Source organism: Lissotriton vulgaris, chromosome 2_1 (assembly GCF_964263255.1).
Source record: "Lissotriton vulgaris chromosome 2_1, aLisVul1.2, whole genome shotgun sequence".
Taxonomy (NCBI): Eukaryota; Metazoa; Chordata; class Amphibia; order Caudata; family Salamandridae; genus Lissotriton; species Lissotriton vulgaris.
Window position 1 is genome coordinate 845,867,575 of NC_141687.1, and position 24,615 is coordinate 845,892,189.

The 24,615-nt window shown below is 46.7% G+C and overlaps 1 protein-coding gene across 1 annotated transcript in view; it reads right to left on the reverse strand.

Annotated features, from left to right (window-relative positions):
• Positions 1-24,615, reverse strand: part of DRC11 (dynein regulatory complex subunit 11) — a 931,905-nt gene that overhangs the window by 293,085 nt on the left and 614,205 nt on the right. Inside the window, exons 10-11 of the mRNA XM_086956298.1 lie at positions 7,554-7,660; positions 6,230-6,325 (exon numbers count right to left, since the gene is read on the reverse strand). Coding sequence (XP_086812424.1) covers positions 6,230-6,325; positions 7,554-7,660 — 203 coding nt within the window. The remainder of the gene's footprint in view (positions 1-6,229; positions 6,326-7,553; positions 7,661-24,615) is intronic.

The window sequence follows — 24,615 nt, forward strand, 5'->3', positions numbered from 1 at the left end:
GAGCCTGTTAGCAGGCATGGGTGGGTCTCTAAGGCCTTTGACAGCATTGTATTGTATTGTATTGTATGTTGGATTTATATAGCGCTTATCACCCAGGGGTCTCTAAGCGCTTGCCTTGGGAACCCGTCCTGGCTTTTCCCTGTGAGATAGCCCCTACAGGGCATCCCCAAGGTGAAAGCCAGGCATCCCGCCGCGGGGGGCCGTTGTGGAGATTAAGCAAGCTTAATGCCCAGAGTTGCAGAGTGTGAACCCATGATTTGGTCAGGTACTGAAGCGAGAATTATTGAGTCCGTGGACATTTGAGCTCAAGACCCTGCCGCGTCGGGAATTGAACCCTGGTCCCGGGTCTGACCTCTGCTTCAGGGTCTGCCTGCTCTAACCAGTGAGCCACACTTCTCCACACCCCCATGGCTGGGGAGACATGCTGAAACGCTCTGGAGGGAAGCGCATCGCGCCACTGTCCATTAGCTACTCTCTTTATAGTGAGAGGGATCTCAAAATCCGCTAAGAAGTGGTCTGATCATAGAACAGGGGCAAGGGAGGTCAGGACCACAGGAACAGTAGAGAAAATTTGATCTGATATATGTTCTTTACAGTGTGTGGGGGATCGTAGGTACGGCAGAAACTCTAAGGAGGAAGTAATGTCGTTGAGCTTGATACTGTCAGGGTCGTCCTCCTTATCCATATGGATATTAAAATCGCCCAATAAAAGGCAGTGGTCAGACCTAAGACATAGTGTGGAGATCAAAGAGTGGAGTTCTTCAAAGAAAGTGCCCATAGGGCCGGGGGCCTGTAGACCAATAGCCTAATGCATGATTGCTGAGGTGAAAGGGAGAGGGAGAAAGCAAGAGCTTCACATCCCGTAGTGTTGTCCGAGGGAATAATAGAGCATGCAATGCGCCTGTCGATAATCAGGGCGACACCACCCCCCTTCCCATTGGCTCTGTCTTTCCTGTAGATAACATGGCTCGGGGGGATAGCAGTGGCAATGTCAGGTCCTGCACCCTCACCCAGCCAAGTTTCTGTCAGGAACAGACAGTCGGATCTGGAGTCTATCAAAAGATTGTAGATGTTAAGCGCGTGCCTGCTTAAAGATCTGATATTAAGCAATAGACACCTAGTGCTATGGGAGGGAGGGGTCAGGGAGGTGATGCAGCCATAGCCTGGTTGCCAGCCACAAGCCGTACACCTATTGTTTGACCGAGACGACATGGGAAAGACCTTAGAACAGATGTCGTTAGTGTGTCTAAGAGAAAGAAGCTCATCCCTTGTGAAAGTTATCATCCTGCATGATCACCTTGCAACCCGGGCCCGCGACCGGCGCCTCCGGGATGCTGACGGGCGCAGACGGGCTTTCCTTCGGCGCTCCTTAGGCGCCTCCGCTGCGTGGAAGGGAGTGCACTTAGTTTTAAGGCGTCGCTGGCCGTCCGGCGCGAAGCTGCACCACTAGACTGCCGCCCGTGCAACTGCCTACCCCCAAGATGGCCGCCATCAAATGCGCGTCTGCAGGTCCCAGAGACTCCCTTAGCACCTTGATGTGCCGTCAGGAAGACTGGGGAGGCTGCAGGCAGGGCAGCGCGGCTCGAGAAAGAAAGAGATGCAAGGTAAGGGAAAAGGGATTAAAAATACTGAGAGTCTAAGGTCACCCGGCTTCCGCCTCAGGTGCCTGAAAGTGCAAAGTGCAGAGCAGCAGCAAGATGAACACAGAAGCTAGTAGTCAGCTTCTTTTAAAAACTGTGCAAATAGGAACACAACACAACAGATAAGAACAAATTAAAAACGAGTGCATCTGATGTTTAAAAACCGCTTGTATGTCAGCGCTATGCTGGTCACTCGCCCACACCCGGCTTCTGCCTCAGGTGAAAGGAACAAGTGAGGATCAATAATTAAACATCTGCAGGAGAAGAATATATGAGCATGTACATATACCAGAATATATCAAAACATGATATTTATTTTGTTCGAATACACTTTAAATATATCATTTGGTGTTTGGCAACGGGCACAATACAGAAATTTGCAGACTTATTCACAGTAGTGTAAAAACACCTTTTGCTTGGATTATGGACAACTGAAATACCATATTAAATGAGAATCAAACATAGCATTTTATCAGATGCACAGTCTAAAATATAGACAAATGAGCAAAACGTTGTCGACGTTTCGGTCGCCCGTTGGTCTAAGAGATCCACAGGACCATCATCAGGACGATGTAGTTGCACATATATACATATGGAAGTGTAAGAGTAAAAGAATCCTCTCCTGGATTTCCAAAATTATCAGTCCAAACGATATCTTCTTCATAAATGACCACTCATCGCAACGTAATTACAACAAGCATCTCATCACTTTAATAACAGGACCTGCATCGGATGTATGTCGTTACTAAGCATGCTTTTACAACGCATGCCTTTACCATGCAACTTTTACAACGCAAGTCGTTACAACGACTTGCGTTGGGGGCGCTGGATAGTGAATAGTTTAATTTACTATTCCAACTCCAGTCCACGTGGATAGTATGGAAGGTTTTGGATAGTAAATTAAACCATTCCCTATCCTACAGCGCCCCCCCAGCGCAAGTCGTTGTAACGACTTGCATTGTAAAAGTTGCGTGGTAAAGGTAGTGCGTGGTAAAAGTTGCGTTGTAAACGCTGTTCCCCCTGCATCAATAGGTCCGTCTGCCCAACTTCACAAGACGGTCTTGTGAAGTTGGGCAGACGGACCTATTGATCTCTCCTGCACCCTGACTTGTCTTCCTCATGGCCTAAGCCGTGTCCAAACTCCAGACACCGTCAACGAAGGAGCACCCAGGACTGTCTGTGGCCAGCATACATCATATCCTAAGATCTCAGGCGCTGATGGTGCCAAGTGGGCAGATCAGTCACTGAGGAGAACAATCAGCTGGGATCTACTATATCAAGTAGCAAGTACAGGCGAGGCTTCCACATTGAGACCCGACATGTGCATGTAACCTTCTCTGTGCCGGATACCCAGGAAATGTGCACCCTCAGGCCCTGGCAGTCACTGAAGGAGCCAACACTCCACAGTCCTCCCTCTGAAAGTCCTCCTCCGCAGGCCTCCTTCCACAACACTTGTACTACACCCTGCATGGAGTCCCTTCCATGCACTGTAAATGAGTCCCATGGCACACCTCCTACGTCTTTAACCTCTGTGAAGTGGCAATGAGACCCACTGCCATAATTTCTTCACACGGTCCAAGGCGCAGGGGCCATGTGCAAACTACTAGAAGATCTTGACCACACCTGCACAACTGAGGTACACGACAGCTGTTCTTCCTGTTGCCCCTCCTAGTGAGACAATAGGGTCCATCTGCACTTCCGGGACAACAGAAAATCCCTGCCAATAATATCGCGAATAAAAATAACAACTAGAAATGACTTGTTTCTTCAATCCTTGGATCATTTCTTTGACAGTTGTGTGGGAGCATCAAGAAACCTCAAAGTCACGATGGAATACTCCACTTCAAGGGTAGAACCAAGACTCAAACCTACAGAAGGCAAATGTTCTCAGCACTAGTCACAATGTATTGTACTGTATTGTATTTTGCATTTATATAGCGCTTACTACCCCTAACGAGGCATCAAAGCACTTTTTCGGCGAGTGCTACTCTGGAACCCATGAAGGATTAGTGTTGAATTAGTATATTGTAAATATATTTTGCAGCAAGGACAACTGAATAGGTATAAGGAATTAACGCTCACTTGGACAGCACTAGCTCGTGTGTTTGCCTCTTAGTGGTTCCCCTTATTTTATGTTAAAGATGTTTTGTTGAGCCCTGTGAAAAATATTTATTGTACAAGCTAATCTCGTTCGAATCCTATTATGGGCTTACACATGTTTCATGCAACTTTTGTTTCTCTTTTTCTTATGATGTTCACATAATTTGAGGTCACATGAGACCTGGTTTGAACAGCAAATGTCTCACAGGAGCAGTGAAAATAAAGATTTGCTGCTGCACGCGCCGCGCAGGCAACATTCACTGGTTCATTGGGTGACTTTAGAAACTTTACGGATATTACATTGAGCTGGTTGATCGCATGACTTTTGTATGGGATGGAATACCCCGTGTGCACATTGACACGCAAACCACTGTCTGATACAAGAAAAATCTTGTAATTCTCACGAGAATTATATAAATTATAAGCTCCCAAAATAGTCGGCCTTACTTTTAGGGAAACGGCCTTTACGACGTGGGCTGAGCCACATGTGCAATTTCCTCACAAGCGGAACCATGCTTGCCTCAACCACATACAAGCATTCTTGGTTTTGGGGGATATTTTCTAGCAGTGGGGTAGTTTTTAGGGCTCAGGGGGGTTGGGGTTGTTTTCAGGTCTCAGGTTGTTTTAGAGTTGTTTTTAGGGCTAGGGGAGATCCGGGATGTTTTTAGGGCTTATGGGGGTAGGGGTTGTTTTTAGGGCTGGTGGGGTTAGGGATGTTTTTAGGGCTCAGGGGGGTTGGGGTTGTTTTTAGGGCTAGGGGAGATCCGGGATGGTTTCAGGGCTTATGGGGGAAGGGGTTGTTTTTAGGGCTGGTGGGGTTAGGGATGTTTTTAGGGCTCAGGGGGGTTGGAGTTGTTTTAAGGGCTGGGGGGGGGGGGTCGGGTTGCTTTTAGGGCCCAGGTTGGTCAGGATTGTTTTTTAGGGCTCAGGGGCTGGGGGGTCAGAGTTGTTTTTAGGGCTATGGGCGGGGGGGGGTTGCTGGGGTGTGATCTTTACCACACATATCCATTTACCTGTCATGCATTTTCCACAAAATTGCGTGGTAAAGGCATGCGTTGTTAAGACGCCGTCGTTGTTTGGGCAACGTTGTACAGACACCTGTGTTTAAGCCGTGCGTGCCTCTGCCATACAACCCAACTTTTAATCATGGGTGTCACTGACAACCAGGGCAGCAGCCTTCATGCTTTTGTAATGTGATTCTTTGTTCGAGCAAACATCAGATAGACTGCATCATCCTGAATAACATGAAGTCAGAGCCAGCAATTTGGTGGGCATGCCCAGCTAACACTATTAAGTTCACTAATCTCATCGCTACTTGAATGAAGTCCAAACTACCAATTCCAGACTGCTGATGGCGAGAAAAGGCATGCTCTTTTTGAGTTTCTACAACTGGAAGAGGTGGTTTTTTTAATAGATGGCTCACACTTGGTGTTCAGGGTCATGATAGAATCCATTATTACTCCTTTCATTTTCTACCTTGGCCAAAAGAGTATTGCAAGGGTGTAGATACCCCTGGCATGGTTCTGGAGAGGGGGAAGGGGGGAGGTCATCTGCCCTTTAAGTCAAAGAGCTCACATTGATTTTAATTGTTGGTCAATGGTTGGTACTCAGTTCTTGAGGGCATTCAAGCGCTGGATAGCAAGGACAGACATATTAATGGCAGTCTAAGGTATCTAAGTGCAATGGTAGCAAGAACTTTAGTCAATTTGTGTTTTGATGGTAATTAACTGTCCCCTTCTGCAAGTTCACCTGTCCAGGCTGGTGGTCATCATTTCAGAGTGCCTCATTTTAGGGCTGTTCTTCACGGATCTGGTGAGCACTGCGGGACGAAAGACGGCACAAAGGGCCACCAGCCCCCCTAGGCTTCATTTCTATGTATAAACCTTGAGGCAATTGACAGCCACTCTTCTTCATATGCATGGAGGGTACTAGAGTCCTGATTGAACAGAGGTCCAGCTACCTGTTCTGTTCTTCAGGTATATGGGATCAAGAGAACGTGCAGTCTCACATATGCGAGCTGTTCTATGTGTATATGGTGTGTGGGGTAGAACAGAGGCTGTTCCTGTTATGTCTATTTTAGGGCTTATGGCGAAGAGCCTCCACTGGGTTCCATGTGTCTCTTTGTTTCTTAGTTATTTAGAGGGTCTTCTGGGACTGAGCAGAGGTCAACTTTCTGCACTGTTCATTATATCTATGGTGATTCTTGGGGTTCCCGAGTATACAGAGAACCCGTGTGTTCCTGTGACACAAAAGACCATGCAGCTTTGAATGTTTCCATGTATTTGCACTCTTCGGAGGTCTACTGACTCCATACGACCATGTTATAATCTGCATTATTGAGGTGCTCAGTGGATCCAGTAATTACATGGATGTTCGCGTGTTTTTGTGAACCTAGGTGCTTGTGTTACTCCGCGGTGCAGAGACTCATCAGACATCCTGATAAGGCTAAGAAACGTCACTCCTTCATGTACCCACATCTGCCCTCTCACCTTCTTTCCACCTTTCTTCCCTTTCTTCTTCTTTCCTTTCTCTCGATCCACGGCCAGCTTCAGGTTCTTGAGTTCTTGTCGCATCAGCTCATCTACCTGCGCAAGAGGTAAACACAACTCTCACATCACAGACAACTGCTTTACACCAACCTAACAGTGCCTGCTTGTCAGACAATGGACTTTTTTTTTAATTCAGCTGTGGCATATCTGCCTGTCAACAAAACACTGCTGGAGCAAGAGCACCTAAAAAAATAGCCTGAAGCAGTAATGTTACCAAATTGACCATCTCTAGTGGGAACAGGGAGTATGACGCGTACTGCACCAGAGGGGAAAACAGAGAGAGAACCGGTTAGATAACATCAGCAGTTGCAAAAGAAAAAGAGGGGAAGAGAGAAAGAAAGAGGCAGGGTACGAGAGAGAGAAAGAGAAAGACACGGCGGGAGGTTTATAGTGAGGGCAAAACAGAGTGCGGTCAGAAAGAGAGAAAGACAGGGAAAGAGAGAAAGTGCAAGGCGGAGAGGAGAGTGAGTGAAAAGAGCAGAATACTGAGCGTTGGACGCTAAAATGAGAGCTGAAAGTGCCAGAGGAAAAATTTAAAGTGCTAAAAGGTCAAGAAATTGTTGAAATCTGCACTACAAAAACAGGCAACATATCGAACAACTATTGGATTTGCTCATGAGTAATCTGAGCACCCACCTGCATGCCCGTTTCCTACAGGCTCCGTTCGCTGTGTGAGAGTTCATTTGTCCTCTACGGGCATCCTTCCCTCTACACTCTTGGAGGCACTTTTTTCCACTGCTCCTGGTCACTTACACCTTAATCACTGACCTCTTCATCCACCCTACAGCCCGCATGTCAATAGCAGTAAATTGCAGAGGATATGGGAGCTTCACTTCCTTCACTTTCTGCAGTGTTCGAGCCCTCATTTGTCTTCTCTGGGCATTTATTGGCACACTAACCCCTTCCTCTTCCTCTTCCTGGAGACCACCTCGGGTCTCCCTGAGAGCTCATCTGCCCTCCACCTCTTGCTCTTCTTGGAGCATAGTAGCATCTCTGAGGACTGACATGCATTTGATCTCGTTCTCTATTCGTGGATGCTCCTTCCCATTGCTAAGTGCTCACCTGCGCTCTGACCGTCTCATTTCACCTGCACTGACATCTCTAATCTCTTCCTCCTTCCCTGGAGGACCCATGGCGCTTCTGAGCAGATCTGCACTCTGATCACTTCACACATCCGAAGGTGCTGTGGGGTCCTTGACCACATACCTGCCCTCCGACCTCTTACTCCATTCAGTGAGGCCATGTTCTGTCTCTGAGCACTCACCTGCACTCTCACCTCCCCCTCGACTTCTTTCCGCTTCTCCTCTCTAATCAGCTCTTCGTCGTGACGCTGGTGGAAATTCCAAGTCTCATCCCGCCGCTGCCAAACGCCTGACAAAAGGAATGTAAGTGTGAGGTATTAAGGGGAAGAGTTTATGGGGGTCACTGGAGGCTGAAGGCAGCAGGTTACATATCTATGTGGAACAAGTCAGCTTTGGTCGAAGGTCTAAGAGGGACATTTCCTGGCCAATCATTTTCAATTTTGTTTGTTCCAAATATTTTATTACATTTTTAGACAGTAAAAAGAACAAGAACATAATGTATATCATACACATATATGGATATCAAAGGCCCAACTAGTGTAGAAGAGCCACACACATTAAGCAGAGGCGGCTCCTCCGCTGTGGAGGAGGTGCATCGCCCCGCTGCTTTCTCACAGTGCAAGAAGCAGAAACTTAAAATGGTAATAACTCTCAGCTATTACCATTTTATGTTTACGTTGCAGGTGGGCGGGGCTTCTCTGCTCTCCGAGAAGGGCAGGGGAGGAGTGGTGTGCCCACTCCTGAGTGCGCAAAGACTGTTTGGTCAGCCCTCTCGGGTCGCCCAAACCAGTCAGGTGCACTCTGCCCTTCTCCATGCAGGCTGCAGCCTGCAGCCTGCATGGAGAACAAGTCCACCTCATAATCCCCTGACTGTGCGCCGTCCCTACCAATCAAAATGCTGCGTGCAGCGTTGTGATTGGCTTAGGCGAGGGAGCCTGACTGCCTGCTTCCTGTTCCTGTTGGGAGGCATGAGAGCAGGAGCCAAGAAGACGCGGGACCAGTTCGCTAGGTACGTTTAAACACCTATTTTACATTTTATTAAACCCCCCCCCCCCCACAAGACCATTCCGGCAACCCACCCCTTTCCCCGCGCAGCCCCCCTCTCTGCTACCAGCCTCCCAACCGTGAGCCATGCCGGCTGCGACTGACATTAAGTACTATCAAAAATATTTGCTCAAATATATAAATACTAGGACATTGACCATCCGGTACCAAAAGACCAGTTTCGAGAAATAAGGCATGTAACTGTCGCCAATACTATAGTAATCGAGACATATTTATCAGAGTTGCATTTGGAAGTGAGAAATAAAATACATATATATCTTGCCGCCATTGCCTTCTTTCCTTTGGTCAAGACGGCAGGCTGCTGCGGATTACCTCCTGGACAGATGGTGCTACTGTGACCAGGAGAGGTCGCTGTTACCAGAAAATCTCCACTTCAATGAAGACTCTTAACGCACAAGTTCAGCAAAGTCTGGTCGGCAAGATGGTTTAAGCCCGACAGGCATGCCAGTAATGTGGTAAAGGTTGCTTTAGTCAGACAGGGGAGCATCACAAACTATAAAGAACTTGGTCAATATCTTTCAGCCTAAAAAACCTTTCAACACATAAAACATAGTTACCAAATACCATCCCTTAATTCCCCCTTAAACTTTTACCCCTAAATGAAATAACTCAACATCCTGCTCCCTTTAACTTCCTAATCACCAACTACGCCTACCAATGGTCCACTGTCCTCACTCCTTTAACCAGCCTTTGGCTTTTCCCATTTCTTTCCCTCAAAGGTCGTCATTATCATCTACTTCCCCATCCACTTCCATGTCCCATTGAGCTGGTTCATCAGGTCAGTAGCAAAGCCAGCTTTCGATTCAAACCTATACTTCCTAAAAACCTGCCCATATATAAATTTAATAGTAAATCAGCACACATGATCACAAGCAACATTAACAAATTTCATTTTACATACCTGTCTCATAAAAGTGTCTGCCTCAAGGTAATGCACTAGTGCTGCACATCAACTGTAACTCCCTCAGCCCCATCTACTACCATAACAACAGCTTAATATCCCCACAATTCTTCGAAGCACAATTAACATTCGAGCCTCAAAAGATAGTCCAAAACGAGGGTGGGAAGGCAGGGAACAAGCCTTCAATAGTAAAACAAAATGGCAAGTCTTAGGAGGTGAAAAGGCCTTCTCAGTTCTCGCCCTTCCCTTTAGCCTCACCTTAGCATCTGATTTAACCGATCTCTCTTCCCTCTGCCTCTTGGGTGGTATTAACTGCCCGAGTATCCGTGGAGACAGATTCCTAAATCGCCTGTCGCAACTCTTTAAAGGACAAGAGATCCTGCCAAAGAATGGAAAGGTGAACCTGCAAATTTGATACAGTTCATAAGGGTTGCCAGAATGTCCAAAAGTCTTTACAGTCTTTGCAATGAAGCAACTAAGACCAGGTGAATTTCCTCAGGATCACACTAGTCGAATTGGGAAGCCAAGATGAGACCTCGGGTCTCAACATCTGAAGGGCAATAACTTAACCACTGAAGTACACCTTTTCCCCCAAAACAGATAAAGAGAGACCAGTCTCCATAGCCAAAGACCAGCCATGCTCACCAACCTTGGATTAATCTCTTCATTTTCCGTGGACACAGTTCTATTTTCTTGCTCATTCAGCCCTCTTCACCACAAAATATATTTGCAGCCGACCTACCCTGGAGAAACTCTGGTTTAATTATTGCCTCTGTATACAAAGTCGTTTCTCTACTCCATGTGTTTGTGCTTGTTTCTGTGAGTGAGTGAGAAAGCGTCGGGACACTTTTTGAGTAGGCGTGCGCTGTATAAATGCTTCATTCATTCATTCCTTCATTCATTCGTTCAGTGAGCGAGATTTATTGTTGGTGTACACAAAAGTACATAACAAAATATGTCGAATATGACGAATGGATCCCTCGACCCCTCACAGTCCGGCTTCCGAGCCAATCACAGCACCGAGACCGCCCTCATCGCCGCCACCGATGACATCCGAGCCCTGATGGACAACGGAGAAACGGCGGCCCTCATCCTCCTAGACCTCTCCGCGGCATTCAACACTGTCTGCCACCGCACCCTAGTACAGCGCCTCAGCAACGTCGGAATCCAGGACAAGGCGCTGGAATGGATCATCTCCTTCCTCGACGGAAGAACGCAGAGAGTCCGCCTCCCACCGTACAAGTCAGAGGCCTCCGAAGTCATCTGCGGCGTCCCTCAGGGATCCTCTCTGAGCCCCACCCTCTTCAACGTCTACATGAGCCCCCTCGCGGCCATCGCACGCCAACACAACCTCAGCATAATCTCCTACGCCGACGACACCCAGCTGATCCTCTCCCTGACCAACGACCCCGCCGCCGCCAGAGCCAACCTGCACGAAGGGATGAAAGAGGTAGCCGAGTGGATGACGACCAGCCGCCTGAAACTGAACTCTGACAAGACGGAGGTCCTCATCCTGGGCTCTTCACCCTCCGCCTGGGACGACTCCTGGTGGCCTCCCGCCCTGGGCACCGCACCCAAACCAACAGACCATGCACGCAACCTGGGCTTCATCCTGGACTCCTCCCTCTCCATGACCAGGCAGGTCAACAACGTCTCCTCGGCGTGCTTCAACATCCTACGCAGGCTACGGAAGATCTTCTGGTGGATCCCCACCGAGACCAGGAAGACCGTCACCCAGGCCCTCGTCACTAGCCGACTGGACTACGGCAACGCCCTCTACGCCGGTACCACCGCCAAGCTCCAGAAGAGACTCCAGCGGATCCAGAACGCCTCTGCCAGACTCATCCTCGACATCCCACGAACCAGCCACATCTCCGGACATCTGAGAGACCTTCACTGGCTCCCCGTCAACAAAAGAATCACCTTCCGCCTCCTCACCCACGCACACAAAGCCCTACACGACCAAGGCCCGAGCTACCTCAACAGCCGAATCAACTTCTACGCTCCCAAACGCCACCTCCGATCACCCAACCACGCCCTCGCCGCCGTCCCCCGCATCCGAAGAGCGACTACAGGAGGAAGGTCCTTCTCCTACCTGGCCGCCAAGACCTGGAACTCCCTCCTGACCGACCTGCGCCTGACCCAAGACCACCTCTCCTTCAGGAAGAAGCTGAAGACCTGGCTGTTCGAGCAGTAGCGGCACCCCCCCTCCCCCAGCGCCTTGAGACCCTACGGGTATGTAGTGCGCTATATAAATGTCATTGATTGATTGATTGTCCCCATTTAAAACACCATCCCGCTAAGGATCTCAATGACAGGTTGACCCAGTTCAGCATTACTATTACTAGGTGGTAATACCATTCCATTTACTGGCCATCACAAATATCGGCTGGACTGTTCCGATTGGCGCAGGGTCAAGACTGATTTGCATATAGCTGGATCCAAACAGAGGTGACATGGTATGCAAAATAACAATCGTTTGGGATGCCGTCTCAAATATTTACCAGTGGCTGAGATTAATTCAAGCATTCTATCCATCACTTTTTTTTTATATACTTTAGTGCATCACAAGTATGAGGAGGGGAATGGGGAATAACATGAGGGACATGTTATTACCAGGCCTTTTACTCAATGTGTTTCCCAACTGAGATGACCTTATTGCAGGTCGATTGGAGCAGAGTCCAGCGGTGATACCGTTCAATCTGCTTATAAGTTACCCCAGGTGTGGGCACAAACGTTGGAAAAAACAGTACGTTTCTATGCACATGTTCCTCATATTGGAATGAGGATACAGATATGTGAGGAAAGTAGGACCAGAATTCCGGAAAGTATGGGGCATTAGATCTTGTAACTCCAGGTACCACACATCAATCAATCAATAACATTTATAGAGCGCGCTACTTACCCGCTAGGGTCTCAAGGCGCTGGGAATGTGGGGGAAGGGGGGGGGGGCGCTACTGCTCGAAAAGCCAGGTCTTGAGGTGCTTCCTGAAGGAGAGATGGTCCTGGGTAAGTCGCAGGTGGGTGGGAAGGGTGTTCCAAGTCTTTGCCGCCAGGTAGGAGAAGGATCTTCCTCCGGTGGTGGCTCTGCGGGTCCGTTGGACGGTGGCGAGGGCGAGGCTGGCGGAGCGGAGCTGGCGGGTTGGCGTGTAGAACGAGAGGCGGTTGTTGAGGTATTTGGGGCCTAAGTCATGGAGCCTTCCACTAATTGTCGACCTCTAAGCTTATAATGGCCTGCAATTGGGGTGGACATGGACATACCGGCCACGGATTGGTGTCACTACAACGCATGCTTTTACATCGCATGCCTTTACAACGCGGTTTATACCACGCAGTCCATTACAACGCATAATGCTTTTAGGCGCTGGATAGTGAATTATTTAATTTACTATTCCAACTCCAGTCCCCGTGGATAGCAGGGAAGGTGTTGGATAGTAAATTAAATATATTCCCTATCCTAGAGCGCCCCCCAGCGCAATGCGTTGTAATGGTTTGCGTTGTAATGGTTGCAATGTAATGGTAGTGCATTGTAAAAAATGCGTTGTAAGTGATGTTCCCCCCGGCCACAACTGTTATCTCCATCCAACTTATCTACTATGAGCAGGTGCATGCACTCACAATCACCTACAAAAATGAGTTATAGAGTACACATTTGAGAGGGCAGAGGCGCACTAAAAAGAGAATTCAGGTTCTAACTGATTATACTTGAGAAGAACGCCTCTCTTCTGTCAGGTGTACTCCAGTAATAATAATGTTGTAATTCAAGAGAAACTTTCTGATATTTTTTGCTGAACAAAAGAAGATCAGCACGGGCAGCAGAAGTGCAGATAAACCCCAGCCCCCACATGCACAGAACAGGTGCAGCTCATGCACCTTTACAGCGATAGGAGAGTTGCAGCACTGCAGCGTAACTGCACGCTCCCCTCACCTAGGCAGGACAGGTACAGCACAGGCAGCAGCAGTGCAACCTTCCTTCCCAGAGGCAGAACAAAAGAAGTGCGGCCTGCTGCAGTGCTAGTGTTGAGCGAATTCTCAAGAGCGCAGTTACACTTCTTTGAGGGGCAGTTTGCTGCTGGCTGGTGTGCATTTCAGGACCTGCGTGCTGCCGGAGATCTGGTTTGGAAGTGCGATTCGACCCCCGCCTCTACCCCTACCCCCTGCCCCCTACGCCCTGCAAAACATGGCAGCAGGTGAGCAGCGGCTGTTTTATGACACATAGGCTCTGAAGAGGAACATATGCGGAGGGACAGGGGCCTGCTGACGTCAGTGAGCTGATGGCAGAGGCATAACCCAAGCCAATGCAACCCCTGAGGTGCGCGGGAGGGGGGCCCCCGAAGAGGGCCCCCCAATTCTTCAGGGGGACCCATTCAGGCCAGGGCTAATTAAAATCTATAATACATGGGAGACTCTTCGTCGACTCATCCACTGCTTAATTTGAGCCAGTGGTTTCTGGTGCTTGGCACTGGTACTTAATAGTCAACACCGAGTTTGTTACAGTCTTCCACAAGGTGGCGCTGTTTGGCAAATTTAGATATATCCACAACAACAGGTAATTATTAATTCAATATAGATAACAAAAATTGCATTACCTGCCGCCCAAGCCATTCTTCTAGTTTTGGGGGCCTGAAATAGTCTGCATTGTCACACTCGTAGGAGTGCGATGGTTAGTGGTTGTGTTGTTACTATCATTGGCAGCTTAGAAGGGCAATGGGTGGTGCAGGCTGCAGCGGCCTCCTGATGAGTCCTGGCACTTATGTTTTTTTTTTTTACAAATTAAGCACTGCCCTTATCACATTCTGCAGGGGGGGCCATCATATTGAGTTACGCCACTAGCTGATGCACCTTCAAACACATGCTTCAGGAAGTGCAGCTGAATAGCTAGACTTTAAGGGGCCGATCCGGGAAATGAATAACCTATCATTTCTAAACCTAATTAAGTGTTATGAATGAAATAATGTACACCACATTCTCTGGCACCAATAGGCATTGTTGTTCGAGGGTGCATACTGTAGGCAAAGGGCATAAAAGGTCCATACCTGTGCAGGAGAAGGAAGCCTAGGTAGAGTCCAGAACCTAGCACATCCCTTAGTGACACAGATATGTGCTTTTCTCAGACTCCGTCACACTTCCAAGGCCAGAATACTTTATTGCAAATGTTGGCCATTGCTGATTCAGAAACAAGTAACATACAGGTGCTCATTTACAATATTTTGGTGGAGGGCAGCGCAGCAAGTCTTCCTGCTACGTTGCCCTACGCCAAAAGAGACGGGCAAGAATGCACCGTATCTATGAGATATGGCACATTCCTTTACTCTTTCACCAGGTTAGAGCAGAAATGGCTGCCATGCTCCAATGCAGGTACCTTTGCATGTGTGTCTGAATTGAAATCAGGTTGCTTTTGTGGTGGAAGGGACACCTTCCCACCCAAAAACAACCCTTACGCCACCCTTTGGGAGGTGTAGGCTTTAGGCATGTAAATCTGGGAATGTGTCAAATGCCATGGGTGTTACGTAGGAAAGCCCACCATGATGCCCATGGCACACATCGCAGTATGAGGCAATGCAGCAACTTGCACTGTGTTGCCTCTCACCCTTTCTATAAGGCCATGAAAAGCCACACAGGGTGGCTGTATGGGGCCTCGTAGTTCAGCCCAGTGCCCCACGGGTATGTCATAAAAAGTGACGTTCCAGCGGCGTACTGGGCTTGTACATAAGCCCCACAGTTTTTACCACATTTGCTCCTGAGAAGTTTGGGGAAACTCTGATTTGGGCTAGATGAAACAAGTGCGACACACGCAGCAGTAATGCAATGCTCTCTCACAAAGACAGAACAGATAAATCATTGGCAAAGTCAACAGGCTTCACCTATGTGAAAGCTACTGGCTTTGTGTTTTTTTCCTTTTCTTAAGCCATGTTGTACAGCAGCATGGGTGCTGTGCAACATGTCTGAAAGTAAAAAAAAATAATTTAAAAAAACATGCATTGGCAAAGTCAATAGGTCTCGCCTATGCCAGAGTCATTGGCTTTGGCAATTGGGTTTTAGCCATTAAGAACACCAGTGTGGCTGCTGTTCAGAATGGCTGAAAGTCAGTGAAATGGAGTTGGTGGGGTAGATTGATAGATTGGGGTAGAGTGGAATGGGGTAGATTGGGGTGAGTCGAGTGTGGTAGATTGGCATCAAGTGGAGTGGGAGTAGAGTGGGGTAGAATGGAATGGGGCGGATTGGAGTAGATTGGAATGCGAGAGTTGGGTAGAATAGCATGGTAGATTGAAGTGGAGTAAATAGAATTGGGATCAATTGGGGTGGAGTAGGATAGATTGGAATGGAGTAGACTGGAGTAGATTAGAGTGGGGTAGATATGAGTAGGGTAGATCCGGGTAGATTGGGATAGAGTGGAGTGGAGTGGAATGGAGTAGATTGGGAAGAGTGGCGTGTGGTAGATTATGATAGACTGGTGTGGGGTAAATTGGAATGGGGTGGGTTGGAAGGGGTAAACTAAAGTAAAGCAGTTGGGGTAGAGTGGGGTAGGGTGGATTGGATTGGGATGATTGGGATGATTGGGATGGAGTGGGAGGGACAGGGTTTGCATCTGGTATATTGGAGTGAAGTTAAGTGGGGTCGATTGTGTAGAGTCAAATGGAGTGAGGTAGATTGGGGTGGAGTGGGGTGGATTGGAGTGGGGCGGATTGGAGTGGGTAGATTGAAGTGGGATAGATTGGTGTGGAGTGGGGTAGATTGCAGTGGGGTGGGGTGGGGTGGAGTGAGGTTGATTGGGGTAGAGTGGGGTAGGCTGGAGTGGAGTGTGTTAGACTGGAATGGAGTGGGTTTGATTGGACAGGGGTACATTTGGGAAGGCTAGATTGGAGTAAGGTGTATTGGGGTGGGGTTGGGCAAATTGGATTGGGTGGATTGGGGTAGAGTGGGTTAGATGGAGTGGAGTGTGTAGATTGCAGTGGAGTATGGTAGAGTGGCTCTGGGAATAATTGGAGCAGAATGGGGGGAGATTGGAGTGGAGTGGGCTAGATTGGAGTCAGGTAGAGTGGGATGTGGTGGAGTGGGGTGGGGTAGATTTCAGTGGAGTGGAGTGTGGTTGATTGGGGTAGAGTGGGGTAGACTAGAGTGCAGGTGGCTGAATTGGAGTGAGGCACATTGGGGCGAGATAGACTGGAGTAGGGTAGATTGGGGTGGGAAGCTTGGAGTGGGGTGAATTGTGGTTGAGTGAGTTAGATTGGAGTGGAGTGGGTAGATTTGATTGGAGTGTGGTAGAGTGAAGTTGGGTAGATGGGAGTGAAGTGGAGTGGGGCAGACTTGGGTAGAGTGAGGTAGATTAGAGTGGAGTGGGGTATATTGGGTGGGTTGGAGTGTGGTAGAGTGTAGTGGGTTAAGTTGTGGTATATCGGAGGGGGGTAGGTTGTGGTAGATTGGAGGTAGATTATGTTTGAGTGAGGTAGATTAGAGTGACTTGAAGTAGACGGGAGTGGTGAGGAGTTAGGTAGATTGCAGTGGAGTTTGGAGTGGAGTGGGATAAATTGGAATGGAGTAGGGTAAATTTAACTGGGGTAGATTGGACTGAGATAGCTTGTAGTGGAGTCTGGTATATTGGAGTCAACTGAGTTTTATTGGGGTACATTGGAGTGGGGTGGATTAGGGTAGATTGGAGTGGACTGGAGTGGCCTGGAGTGGGGTAGATTGGAGCAGAGTGGGGTAGATATGAGTGGAGGGTGGTTGATTGGGGTGGGTCTGATTGGGCTAGATTGAGTGGGGTAGTGTGGAGTGGGTTAGATTGGAGTAGAGTGACATAGATTGATGAGGAGTGGAGTGGGGTAGAGTGTAGTGGGGTAGATTGTAGTGGAGTGCGGTAGATTGGATTGTAGTGAGGTGGACTGAGTTAGATTGGAGTGGAGTGGGGTAGATTGGGTTAGAGAAGGGTAGATTGAAGTGGGGTCGATTGGAGTGTGGTAAGGTAGATTGGGGTGGGGTGGGTAAATTGGGGTGGAGTGGGGTGGGTAAATTGGGATGGGGCGGATGGAGTGGGGTAGATTGGGTGAAGTGGACTGTAGTAGATTGGAGTGGAACAGGGTAGATTGGGTTAGTGTGGGGTTTAGTTAGGTAGATTGGGGTGGGGTGGATAAACTGTGGTGTGGTGGAGTGGGTTGGGTAAATTTGGGTGGGGTAGATTGAAGTGGGGTAGATTGGGTGGAGTGGAGTGGGGTAGATTGGGCTGGAGTAGAATGGGAAACACTGTAGTGGAGTGGGGTGGGGTAGATTGGGGTACATTGGAGTGTTGTGGGGTAAGTGGTGTGGAATGAAACGGAGTAAAGTGGAGTGGCATGTTATGTCATGGAGTGATTGGCGTAGATTGGAGTGGCATGGAGTTGTGTGTTGCATCATAGTGTGTCTTAGAATGGAGGGGCGTAGAGTAGAGTGGCATGTCGTAGAGTGGAGTGGTGTGTTGTAGAATGGAGTGGCGTGGCTCAGAGTGGAACGGCATAGAGTGGACTAGAGTGGTGTTGTGTGGAGTATGCATTGTGTGGTAGCTTACTGCCACTACAGACAACACATTATGACCATTGCATTTGCACAGAACAGTTTTACTGCACACAAACGATAAGGTGTGCAAATGTCATCATCTATTGTATTGATGTGTCTTGATCACATTCAAATATTTGTTTCCACCACACTTCAGAATTACAAAAAAAATTGCTTTATAATTATGATATTTTTTGAAACATCAGCACAGTTCATTTTTTCTATGTGCTAAGAAAAAAGCATCCTACACCCTCCTCTCTTAAATGGATACTCAGCAGGATTGTCACATAAATTCACTCACATTGAAGTCAGAGAAAGAAAAATAACACCAAGCTCTCTCACTAGAGAGAGCTTGACATTTGGCCTCTGTATTTGAATGCACAGCAAATGTGACAAAATAAAAACAAGATTTAAAGATCTGTTTACAGAAAGTGAGTTTGTGGAAGAATACAGTAAACAAAATTTGGACATGGGGAGGGACGAATTCAGGCTGGACAGCCTAAAGCAAATAAAACCAACAAATAGAAAGCCAGAAAATGTGTTACAATCTACAAAAAACACCAGGCAGAATACATTCCTAGTTTAGCTTTCTGAATGTCCCGAGAAGTCTTTAGTAAACCAGACAGCAGCGGCACTGTCTTGTAGGCGTTGACCTAAAAAGGGATTTGATGTGGTCAGAGCTGGTTGAATCATAACATTTTTTAAAAACTTTCAACCATTCTGCATGGAGGATGCATTGATCAATCAGGAGCTGGCAAATAAGAGTGACCATGAAGTCAATAAATGTTAAGCAATGGGAGGCTCCTGAACCCATTTAGTTAACAAAATGTCTTGAAAGTGACAGCACATATGCTGTCTCAGGTGATACCTAAAAAACAACTGCAGCAGCATAGCAACTACCGTATCAAAACACACAAGTTCATAGCTGGCAGAAGTTGTTCAGGCTAACCAAATAGGTACATATTTTTCCTTGAGATGCTCCTCAAATTAGTCAAGCTGTGCACTTGAAACATTACATAGTAGGCACCCCTACCACAGTTTAGATATGACTTAAATGGCCATAATGGGGCCGAATAGCACTAGACTAAAGAACAATCATGTACAAAATATTTTAGATGGAACTCTGTACACACAGAAAACACAGTACAGATATGAGGTATAGTTAGGTTTACACGAAGTCACAAAAAACAGCCGTAGACACATACCACACACCAACTTTCAATAGCATGCATTGAGACAGAGCCCTTAATACCAGAACATACACCCACAACATGCAAGCACCTTGCAATTGGGGCATCTATCAACATTTGCTACTGTCCTGAGGCGGTTCCTCCGCTAAGGTGGAAGAGAGTTGCCCCAATGCTCTTTGTGCAGTGGAAAATAAAAATAAAATGATAATAACAAGAAGTTTTTATCCTTTTCTTTTTTTTGCGGGACTCCAGCCAGTTCGGGTGGAGCTAGGCTCCCCCCAGTCAGAGGGAGCTGGAGTGGTTTGCACTCCCTCCCTAATTGCGCATGACGGCTTTGTCGGCCCTCTGGGGAAGGCCAAACAGTCATGCTCGCTAGGTATATTCTCCACAGCCCAGTGGAGAACGCTCCTGCAGTGTAGTGTAGTGATTGGCTGGGAGAGTCTGGGTGCTTGCGGTACTGGCAAGGACGGAGGAGAGATGTGCGGCGGCGTCGAAGCAAGGTAAGTTAATTTGTTTATTTTTTCCATCTCTTACTGCCCCTGCCCCATTATCCCTGTTCCGAGCCAGCCCCTGCTACGGCCATCTTCTGACCAAACATTAATTTGCCAGGTAATGAGAACGAGTACCAACGAGCGACTACGTAAGCAAACTGAGTCCTCTCATCAAAAAACCTACAAGTCGATAAAACCTACATACTCACCCTACTGACCACAGACCGCCACAAAACTGTATCAGACTCTGGTCTACAATGGAAAAGTGCTGAAAGTAATCTGTTACTCCAGACTACCGAAATTCAAGCAAAAACAAAACTTCTAATATCGGATTGTGTGCTATTCAATTTCAAACCTGACAGCAGCAGCGCAAGCATCCGTAGCAAACAAAGTGTGCACCTGACAGACACTTGCAGCCTTGCTTCTTATAAAAGTGCACTATTTATTTATGTCGTATACAGTACTAGTAGCACTTTCCCTAATCCACAGGACAATCACAGCACCAGTAGGCGGAATTACATTTCCATCATAGGTAGCAGCAATGTAAGTTTCACTCAACATAAAAAGAGACAGCACGGGTATCAGCCGAGGAAATGTTGTCCATGTAAGGCTGCCCCAGTTGCCGGTTTCTCTGTAGAAATGTAGGGGCATATTACCAAGCAATAGCGATAATTATCGCTATTGCTTGGTTAGAGACAAAAATGTACCGCTGAGCTGCGGCGATTTTTACAGCAAATAAACCTTGGTATTACCAAGGTTTATCGCAAATGTGATAAAAATCGCCGCAATGCATGAATATCGCTGAAAAGTCAGCGATATTCATGCATTACCGAGCTAAAGCTCTTAGCCATATTATCCACCTCCCATTGGATAACATGGCTAAAAACTGCTCAGGGCAGGTGTTAGCTTTTGGAGATATTTGCGCTTAGCACGAATATCTCCAAAAGTTGGTAATAGGAGATAGCGATGTTAGCGACTGTTTTCAGTCGCTAACATCTTGGCACGCCCACTTTGCATGTCATTAGTGATAAATATCACTGACATGCAAAGTGGGGCCCAAGATGGTCGCTATCTCCTACTAGCTGTCGCTAACTGGTGTTAGCGGCAGCTAGGTAATAGGGAGATAATTTTATCTCCGCTTTCTTGGCTTTTAAAGCCAAAAAAGCGGAGATAAACCCCCTTGATAATATGCCCCGTAGTTAGTGCGCCATTAAGGAGTTAGAGTTTATAGAATGTGGGTCAGCAGCCAAAAATCGTTAGCTATCTCACTTCCCTGCTTTGAGTTTTTGGAGTTAATGGCTGTAGAATGAGATGGAATCCTTGTTCGCCCTTGTAATGCTTTGCGATTTCTGGCAAGACTTAAGTCTCTCCCGTTGTGATATATGGATTTTAATACCAGGCCTCAGCAGAGTGAGTTACTCGGCACAAACCCCACAGTGTCTGCTGGCAGCTTCTTGCCCTTCTTAGTGCTGACAGTGCACAAGGGGGGACTCTACATGGTAGACTCCAGGAAAGAGATATATAGAAGCCAAGACGTCTGTATTTATTGCACCCCTTAGACACTGAGCACATGTTCTTGCCCATAATCCCTTTCACCTCCTCTTCCCAGTTCCTGATAGGGTCACAGAGCCCCTGGTTATGAGATGCTGCCTCGGGCTGCCAGATCACACCTGCAGGCTTCTTCTCAAACACAGGAGGACACGTTTATTGCTCCAAAGGAAATTGGTTTCCTCTGTGCCAAATATGAGCAGAAGCCTGAAGCTCAAACTTTTCATTTCCTTTTATATCTGCCACGAGGGCTGTACATGGAATGCCTCGTTACCTGGGGAAAGAGAAGTCAGAGAGGCTTTGAAACAAATCTAGGAGTAATAACTGATTTCCCCAAAGCCACGAGGCCACTGAGAGGAGAGATGTATAACACTGCAACAAGTCACGCCACAGTCACACACAGACCCCTCAATCCATCGTGCATTGAAGACGCATTGTTGCATCTTGAGGCACCACAATTTTCTTCTACCTTTGTCAGGAGAAGTCTCGATGTGGTTAAAGTTTAAGTGAAATGTAAATTAAGGTATCACCAATTTATCCTACTGTACCCGCCTAGAAGCATATGCACTCTTTCTGCTACAAAGAAGAGATCACCTGTTTTTCTATGATCCTGTTTCCGAAATGTTATCCTATATTCACTTTTGTTTGGCATCACGAGGATTTGAAATAGAGTGAAATGGGTGATCCAATTCAAAGTTGTTCTGAACAGGGACCCAAAAAACGTGTCTCTCCTGGGGCCCTGATAATCCTTGAGATGACACTAGGTGAGATCTTCGAATAGAAAAAGATAGGAGAAACAGAGGTGGAAAGCTCTGCCCGTAGGTTCTTGAACAACATTTTGCAGTATATCATTAGCGATAGTGCAGTGCTTCTTCACATGCTACTAAGTGCAGTTTGTGAATAGGCCCAAAAGAGTTTTTCTCAAATTGGCCTGAAGCGATATTATCAGGGTGCTCAGCAAACATTGCCAAAATGTAATCAAATATTATAATTGGAATGTGTCTATGTTGTGCTCGTAGAAAGCAAGTTTGCTAATATTCTTTAGCTAGGTCAGTGAAATTAGGTACTTTTAGATGTGGTCGAATATCTTTAACAGTTTCTACAGACATATGTCACCCCAAACATAATAATAATACTAATAGATACATATATACCAACAGGGGCTTTCGGTCAGAATTCTTCATTCATTGGTCTGTTCAGCTGGCATTCATAATTTGCTTTTGCTTACCACGTAGGCAGCTGGGATCAATAGGTCAGCACACTTCAGCCAATGGTTCTCTTTACTGTGCGTGAAAGCATTTTGCCCGTGCTCATGCGCACAATTGCCTAAAAGTAGCCACTGCTTATGTTTAATGTTTTTTTCCTTATTTTTCCATGGCCCAATTTCTAATTATTCTATGCAAACATGTGCACAAAACCTCTAGATGGTGGCAATTTCGTTTTTATTAGGTTAACATTTTTGATGTCTATTTTGCAAAAAGAATGAAACAAAGAAATTCAGTTTCCAAGTACTTTTGGCCTTGCCATCGCTTTTTTTTTTATTTCAGGGCAATATTTTCCATGAAACTTTTGAAGGCAGATGACAAATGCAATGCTAAATTGTTCCTCTGAGGTAGCAGGGGCGTGATCAGTTTAGAGCACTTCATTAAACTGCACAAAGCTATCAATAACCAGAGATCTGTGAGCACTTCCCTGCTGGACGCCCTGAATTCAGCCAGTGAGAGCCAAATCACAGGCAGTTGGCAAAGAAAAGCCCAATTTGCGAGCACAGTAAGTACATTACCATAGCTACATAGGTTTATCCACAGTTTGGTGCCAATAATAGCATGAAAGGTAATTAATGGATATAGCATAACATGACTGTTGCTTTATGGATCCAGTATTGCTTCATAGATTGGGGGTGGGGGTGAGAGGGGAGTAGCAGAGGAAGGCTCTACTTGTGCATCCATGAATGAAGTGCATTCTGGGAACTCTGATATTTAAATACCACGCTGCAGAATGCTAATGGCAAAAGGAGACTGCACCTGTATAATCTATGTGGTGTAAAAAGGAATAAAAGGGTTCATGTTAATCATGATTTACTTACTACACACCATGCACCCTCGGTTCTGCTTCTAGGCACACAGATTATGTTTCTTAGCAAAAGGAAACAGAATCAGGGGAGTAATGGATCATTTAAGGGGTTTGCCTGAAACATTCAGTTTACTGTTTTCATCGAAGCGGACAATGCTCGGCTTCCTATTGGATCGGGAGGTGGTGGGAATGTCAGCGTTTTGCTGCCAACACAGCCAGGGTTTTACCCAATGGCCTTGCTGTCCTCGCGAGAGGGTAAATAAAACTGGGAATAGGCATCGACCTTAGCGACTTTTGTAGTCTATATTTTCTTTAAAGAAAACAATTCAGGCCGTGGTGTAGGTGGGGTGTTGGGGACGTTTCTTTTTTCCCTCTTCTTTTCTGTTAAAGTGCCATGCTATGTCTTATCGCTGTCTGTGAACTATTACTGATGGCATTGTTTGAATTATGATAATAAAAAAAGATTTAAACCTAAAGAAAACAATTCATACTTTGGGTAATTTAAGACCTCTTTGGCCGCCATCCGTGAAGGATCTTGTTTTATATGTATTAAGCTACACACAATATGAGCCCTACTTATTAAAGTCAAACACGAGGGATATTTTTATAAAAGATTGCTATAGAGTGATTGTTCATCACAACCACATATGTCTGATTCACATCTTTGACATTACTTATTTCTGTAGTCTGATGTGGATTTTAAGCAGGAGCTCCCTGAAGTCTTGGCAAGGACATCATTACAGAGCAGGTCATTTTGCCCAGCATCTTTCAGCTAAGGAACCATTTCCGTTTACAATTATTAAAAAATGTTGGGCCTCATTAATGAGACTGTGTGTCACTTTTAGGCCACCGGTGCGTCACTTTTTGTGACGCACCAGTGGAGTAAAAATGCGCCTTGTTGCGCCATATTTACAAAGTGACGCATCTAGGTAGATGTGTCACTTTGTAAACCCCTGCGCCACATTATACCTGCGCCAGGTATAATGTATGCAAGGGGGCGTTTTGACGCAAGAAAGAGTCATAGAAGTGTCGCAGTGAAATCTATAAGATTTCACTGCGCCATTTCTTGGCTGCTAATACGTCAAAATCTTACGCCTGCCTCATGGCAGGCATAAGACTGACACAGGCACTATGGGACTTGCCCATGTGAAAGTACACATTGCTGGAGTTGCGTCACTTCTGTGACACACTCCATCAATGCGTCACTTTTGCGCCAACAGATACGTCAGAAATACTGACGTCTCTGTTACTCTTTGCGCAATGATGCGTCATACTGTAAATATGACGCATCATTGGTGTCGCAAGGAGGACGGAATGAAAAGTGACGCATCGCTGTTTGAATGCAGCGATGCATCACTTTTCATAAATGCGGCCCGGTGTGTTTAGTCTCCTATTTGCTTTAGTTTAGCATCACACTGCAAAACTGGGAAATATGAGAAATGAAACC